This window comes from Aplysia californica, unplaced genomic scaffold, assembly GCF_000002075.1.
Source record: "Aplysia californica isolate F4 #8 unplaced genomic scaffold, AplCal3.0 scaffold00029, whole genome shotgun sequence".
NCBI lineage: Eukaryota > Metazoa > Mollusca > Gastropoda > Aplysiida > Aplysiidae > Aplysia > Aplysia californica.
In genome coordinates this window covers 1,775,476-1,782,751 of record NW_004797299.1, presented here as the reverse complement: position 1 = coordinate 1,782,751, position 7,276 = coordinate 1,775,476, and the positions used below count along the sequence as shown (strand labels likewise).

Genomic DNA, 7,276 nt, shown 5'->3' with positions numbered 1-7,276 from the left:
CGGCACTTTCAACTTGCTGAGGTTCTTTGACAAGAGGGAAGAGAATGTGCTGACCTCAGCGCATAATGACAACATCGTTACCACAGGCCGCACAAACCCCGTCACCAGGGAATTACCTAGCTGTTGCCGAGTACAACAAATACATGGGAGCGGTTGATCGGAGCGATCAGATGGTCAGCTACAACGCTTTCAAGCGACAGACTCGGGGGAAGTGGTGGAAGAAGGCGTTTCCCCATAAGTTTATGCTGGGCGTCCTCAACGCTTTCATCGTGCACTAAGTGCACAAAGCTACTTCTGCTAAGAAGTTTACCCACCGCAATTTCCCCCAGGAGCTGGCCAAGCTTCTGATTTCCTTCATGCCCACCCCTCTCAGCAACACCACGAGTCCCACTGAGCTCCGGGAATCCGCACTTCTCCGCCTGACAGGTCGTCACTTTGCTGAACTCATCGTACCCAAGCCAGGTGCCAAGGTTCAGAACCCCCCAGAGTGACTGCGTCGTATGCTCAGAAACTGGGAAGTGCAAACACTCACGCTATGAGTGCCCATCATGCAAAGTAGGCCTGCATATCACCCCTTGCTTCAAAATTTACCACTCTTGCAGGGACTATAATATAAGCGTGGTTTGAAGAGGAGGCAGCAGCAGCTGGAGTGAACAGTCCCCCCCCCCCCCAAACAGCCCTTTTTAGGACTACTCCTAATGGGGTGAGACAGTCCCAAGCCAGCAACCTGGTTATAAAACTGATATTCAGTGCCAGGGACTGAGAGGGGGAGAATATTTTTTTGTTTCTTTTTCAGGTTTGTGCTATTCAAAGTGGATTACTATTACTGTGGTGTGTTTCTGATGGTTAAAAAAATGATTTATTTGCCAAGGTAAGTCACATAAGTAGATCTTTGTCTTTAATTTTTGTCCAAATACCTGTAAAACTTGAAAATTCAAATTTCTAACCTGTGAAAAAAAAACACATAAAAATATTTTCCATCATTATAAGTATTATTTTTTAATGTCTCATTATATCAGCTTTCAGAAAGTATATGGTTTTAGTCTTTTATCATTCATTTAGCCGTAAATGGTCAATTTTCAGGAGCAGGAAAAATCTCAGCTGATAGCTCTGCCGTCTGCCACACCCCCATATTTGTAAACAACCGGCCGTGGCGACCGGGCATTTCTGGTGGTTCACTTCCGGTAACACGGTGAGCGTTTCCAGGGCTAATATTGCTGGAGGAGCCTCCCTTTGGCTCTCAGACATCGCAATTCGAGCTGCATACATTTATATATGCCCTCTATTTAGCTTATAGAGGTGAATTCTTTTGTTCTTGCTTTGATTTTTGTACAAAAGAGAGTAATTCAAGATGGCGGACAGACAAGAGCCCCCATCTTCTGTTCATTAGAACCCTTTCCTTATATTGTGGAAGGTAAAAAAAACAAAAGGAACACATTCTGTTGTAAAAAAGTCTAACAAATTCTTGTTGTTTGTTGTAATTACTCTACTATTTGGTTACTGCCTAGTTTTCATTGTGAGAACAAGCCTAAACAACATTTTTTCTACCACGAAACACATACTTCTTTTACATGTGTTGTATCAGGTGTAGCCTTACACGCTCATTTGTTTTGATTACACTATTATTTTGGGTTTCTATTACAATAATAAGATAGTGTTGTCCATTACAGTTTTGATTTTGCACAGCAAGTGCAGTACTCGTCCGACCCACTTCAGTCAGGGCCCACTTACTTCAAGACCCCCAGGAAGTGTGGGCTTTTCGGGATCCACTGTGAAGCATTATCTAAACAGATAAACTACTCGATAGACGAAGCGTGTTCGCCCGGCAAAGGTGCTGACTGTGTGATTTCCCTGCTTCACCACTTCCTTAGCAACTATGGACTTGGTGAAAAGGATCTCCACATTCATGCTGACAATTGTTCGGGACAGAATAAGAACAGCGTGATGATGAATTACCTACTGTGGCGTGTCACGACTAGCCGTCACTGTAGCATCAAAATGAGTTTTTTGATTACTGGCCACACCCAAGCTTAGCCCGGACTGGTGCTTTGGTCTTATTAAGAAGCGGCTGCAAAGGACTAAAGTTGCTGCTGTGGTGGAGAGCAGCTCGACTTTCAACTTCGCCCATGTCATTCGGCCTGACCCGAGGATATCGGAACTAAAGCAGGAACAGCAGCCGAATGTAAACAAAGGGTCGAGAGGGCTTATCGAGAAGGCCGGGGGCAAATTTGAACCGAGTGTAGGCCTACAAGGCTAACAAGGTGTCGTAGACAATGGCGTGCCGTGCTGTGTTGTGTGCGTGCTCTTAAGTATTCATTCAGAGTGTGTTTCATTAGCCTTGCTCCCGATTTGAATGTGATAGTTGACTATTATTGTGCTTTATGGCATAAATTCTGTTTTCAGGATATTATTAAGTGCTGGTGTTGATTCGAATCAAGAAGTATGTGATCCATGTACTGGCAAGAAATTTATAGGAAAGATGGTTCCCTGTCATGCGCTCTCTTCACGTTTCCAATATAATATTGTGTCAGAGCTTATTCAATCATTGGAGAAATCAGGTGCGACTGTTCTTGGTATTATAAATGACAACAGTAAGGTTAATCAGTCATATATTTTAAATAGTTTCCTGGATTTACCGCTTCAACACCCTGGGTGGTTCCTTCTTTAAGCCATCCATCAAAGCCCCTTTTTCTTCTTTTTGATCCTGTTCATAATTTACTGAAGAACATTCGAAATAATTGGATCAGACAAAACGAAAACTCTGTGTTTCCCCTCAAATGGTTCTCAGAGCGGTGAAAGGAAAGAAGCGACATGGGCGTCGCTTGAAGAGTTGTACCAGCAAGAAGAAGGTGCTCCGGTCAAGCTCTCCAGGTTGAACAAAGTGTGTGTGCAGCCTTCCAACCAAGAAAAGCAGAAGGTATAACTTGCACTGAAAGTTTTTTGCGATGAAACGAGAAGTGCTTTAGTGACATCGGCAGGAAGCACGGATCGATGGAAGGACACTGCATGCTTCATTACATTTGTTCTGAAGTTGTGGAAGCTGTGGAACTGCAAGTCGCCAGCACAACATATTCATCTCCATGACCCTGACAGAATCCCGTATGACACTGGGGTAAATGGTGAGAGGGCCAGAGTACTTTTAGAAGAGTGGGCAAATATTGCCCAGACAATGCGAGCAAGCGGCAGAGTCAGGGTCAAATCTTTAACTGTCAACACTGCCGATGCTTTGGCATGGACCTGTCGGGGCTTTTCTGCTTTAGCTCAGCACCTCATCACAACAACAGAGGCCTACCGTCACCAGTATGTCTGCTTTGGCGATTGGCAACAGGATGACCTGGAACACCACTTCGGCCATTTCAGGCGCTCCGCTGGGTGCAATTATTACATAACTGTGAGGGAAGTTTTTAGCACCCATGCCCTGGACAGAGCAAGGTTACTTTTGTCCCTAATTGACTTAAGTGAAGAGACCAATACTATCCACTCTTGTAGTTTGTGTGAAAAGCCATTTCCCCTGAAAGACCTCGAACTTATTGATGGTATGGCTGAGGATTTTTCCACCAGCAAAATGTCTCCAGATGAGACAATGGCTATTTACTACATTGCTGGCTATGTAGCCCACCACCACCCGGAACTGTCTGGAACACTTACCGATTGTGACGACGAGATGAAGACATACTTCGATGCCATCAACCGTGGCGATCTAACACGCCCTTCAGAGGAATGCCTTTACTTTGTGCTTTTGTCATATTTTTTAAAGAACTCAGACACCGTTTTTTGCCGGAGACGACTAGCCTGGATGCTGTCCCATTTCCAAAATTTTTTCGGACTTGAATACAGTATGCCTGCCTCTGCTATTAAGAGAATTGTGAACATTTTGATGAAGATGTGCAGCCTCTGTGCAGCAGCTTTTGGGCACTCCCCTTCAAAGTTTGCAGATGCCAAGCACCGCCCTGTGTGCAAGGTCTGTGCCACGGTAAAAAAACGTGCCCAGACCCGACACTACTGCCCGGAGTGCAATGTTGCCCTTTGTATCGAGGACTGTTTCCGCATATATCACACTGCAAAGGACATCAAGGCTGCAAGAGAGCAGCTGATGCAGTGAGGATTCTGGAATTGGGAGTTCTGTACATAGTTGTGTGTGTGGGGGTTTTTTGGGGGGGGTTTTTGGTGGGGGGGTTTTCCTCTGCCCAATTGTATTAGGCCTTCTGAAATGTTTTTCAAATGTGTTGTGTGAAATTCTCTGCGGGTGTACGTGAAATTCTTTACGACGGAATACTTACCTGAAAATCTTCAAGACTTCAGTGGGTAAGTTGATCTTTTACTTCAAACTTCATACTAATATTTGTGTTCAATGTTGTGAGTATTACTAACCTTGATATTTTGTTCCGTCACAGTCAGGACATACGTGTTATTTTTCAGATAATTATCAAACGCAAACACCACACATTTACAACTAGCACTAGTCAATGGTAAATTTTCCCACCACAGCTTACAGTATTTTCAAAGTTTGTTCCATTTCAAAACACTCGTAACATTGGTTATTTAGAAAATATGACTTGTGCTGACCCACCTGTGCGATCCGAAAATACCTCCGATTTTGGCTGCTCCAGTGCCTTTCACAATTTTCTTCTTGCACTCTTGAAATGCCCATATATTTCCTCTTATCAGGTTCAGATATTTGACTTGCGCTGACCCACCTGTGCGATCCGAAAATACATCCGATTTTGGCTGCTCCAGTGCCTTTCACAATTTTCTTCTTGCACTCTTGAAATGCCCATATCTTTCATCTTATCAGGTTCATATCATTCACAGATGGTCAAATACACTCTTACCAGAATCTAATTGATAATTCAATATTTTAGCGTCATAAAAATTTGAACTCGATATCTGTTGGGCTGATAATATATTCAAAATGGCCGGCTTGATTACGTAATCAAACTGAATCTATTTTGCGGAATCTAATTGATATCGCCGGTTTCAATTTCGAATTTTCGTTCATCACAACATCCGGTCGTTTCCAGCCCTTTGCACAGGCGCTTTCACTTTCGTTGTTGACACTGTCCCGGAAAATCGAGGTAAGAATTGTTTCATCCTACTTTTTTACAAAATTGCTAAGCAACAGGGTCATGATAGCAAGCTTTTGCATTCGACAATATTCTCCCACAAGACATAGCATGGCCTAAATAGGTAAAAATAGGGATGATCTCATGTCTAATTATAATTTCAGGCCGAGGTTAGCCTCCCTTTGGTTGATCACGAGGATAGCGCATGAATATTCCCGTGACCTGAATTTGGATGTTATGCGCCAGGACTTAGCGGATGGATATGACCTGTTTTAAATTAGGATTCTTATGCGCTAACTAGTCTTGATTGCTTCTTACCATTTAAAAGACCAGTAAATTACTAGACTACGCATCTGACAACTTATTCTTTTACTTTCTTAACTGTAATTTAGACTTTTAAGCCTTTCTGAGCTAGATCTATAGATTTACCCTTCGTTTATCATCTTTCCCCTTTTTAAGAGAAGACCTGCTTTGTTTATTATCTTTCTGGATACATAATAATAATAATGAAGATCCTTTCTGTAGCGTCCACTCCCGTGTGAACACAGCTCTATGCGCTTTACATAAATAAACAATATTCACGCACGCATGCACACACACACATCCTTACCGTGCCCCTGACGTCTCAACAGTCAAACCGACAACTTTATAAGCTATCTAAATAACTCTACTTTCACGTTCATTTACAGGAATAATTTTTTTTCTGCTCTGTATCTAATGGATACCTTCGATTTTTTTTTCTCCAGTTTATTCAACATCATGGCACCAGTACCTCGACATCCCTATACACAAGCGACATTGCTGGTGGCCATACAAGCCGTCAAAGATGGATCCATGTCCCTCAATGGAGCAAGCAAGGCTTTCGGCATTCCATATGCTACTCTCGGGGACAAGGTACGAGGCAGACGGCCTGTTAACCCCCAGCCGCGTACCCTACTCACTAGGGAAGAGGAACTTAAGCTCAGCGAATGGCTCAAGGAGTGTGCCAGGAGAGGTTTCGGAAAGTCGAAGCAGGAAATCAAGGACACCGTCAAGGCTATTCTTGATTCACGCCAGGCAGTCACGAGTAGCCCTGACAACCGTCCGAGCAAACAGTGGCTAAAAGACTTCTTTAAAAGGAACCCAGACCTTTCTAGCAGGACGCCATCAGCTCTAGGGAAGGAGCGAGCCCTGGTAACGCCGGACGGACTGGCTGCCTGGTTTCGAGACATGAAGGAATATTTGGACAGCGTAGATCCAACACTCCTCACATCACCGGATCGGCTGTACAATGCCGATGAGACAGGCTTCCATCTGTGCCCCAAGCCCCAAAAAGTGGTAGCAGCAAAAGGGAGTAAACATGTCTACAACCTTTCCAGCAACACCAAGCAGAGCCTCACCGTACTTGCGTGTTGCTCTGCCAACGGCCACTACGTCGTACCATTTATAATCTTCCCCTACAAGAGGAGACTGCTTTCGATCTGATGGCTGGCTTCCCAGAGGCAAAATTCCAGATTTCTCCCAATGGATGGATAAACACCGACGTGTTTATGTCCTGGCTCAGGGACTGCTTCGTACCAGCTGTCGCCCACAAGAGGAAACCGGTTGTGCTATTCGTCGACGGCCACACCTCGCACACTTCCAACATTGAGGTGATCGATCTCTGCATCGAGGAGCAGATACTGCTCTACTGCCTAAAGAGCCACGCCTCACACATCATCCAGCCCTTGGACCAATCTCTGTTTGGGGCCATGAAGCAGGCTTGGGGGGAACAGTGCCAAAAGGTCATGAATCAAACAGGAGAAAGCATAAGTGTCAGGACCTTCACAGCAGCACTGAAGCCTGTCTGGGACGCCACCACAAGACCTGAGGTTGCCTTCAACGGCTTTGCTAAGAGTGGGATTTACCCATACAACCCTGAAAGGGTGGTGCACGCTGACAAACTGGCACCAAGCCGTACTTTTTCTACAGCACCCCGGGCAGCAGCAACAGCACCACCACCAGTGGCAGTAACAGCACCCCGGGCAGCAGCAACAGCACCACCACCAGCAGCAGCACCTTCACCACCACCAGTCTGAACTGTCACCAGCTTCAGCAGTTAACATAAAACGGCTACTTGACTTTGCTGCATTCGTTGGTCCACAAAGGATTGATTCGTTGTGGAGTGCACTCGGAACCGGAGGCGGTGGGATTGCCGCGATGCTTTGGCATGGACCTGTCGGGGCTTTTCTGCT

The 7,276-nt window shown here is 45.0% G+C and overlaps 1 protein-coding gene across 1 annotated transcript; it reads left to right on the top strand.

Annotated features, from left to right (window-relative positions):
* Nucleotides 1-6,526: 6,526 nt before the first annotated feature.
* Nucleotides 6,527-7,120, top strand: LOC101853055. The gene has a single exon (XM_005091418.1). It carries the CDS (start codon nucleotides 6,527-6,529, stop codon nucleotides 7,118-7,120), a length of 594 nt encoding a protein of 197 aa, XP_005091475.1.
* The last annotated feature ends 156 nt before the right edge of the window (nucleotides 7,121-7,276 follow it).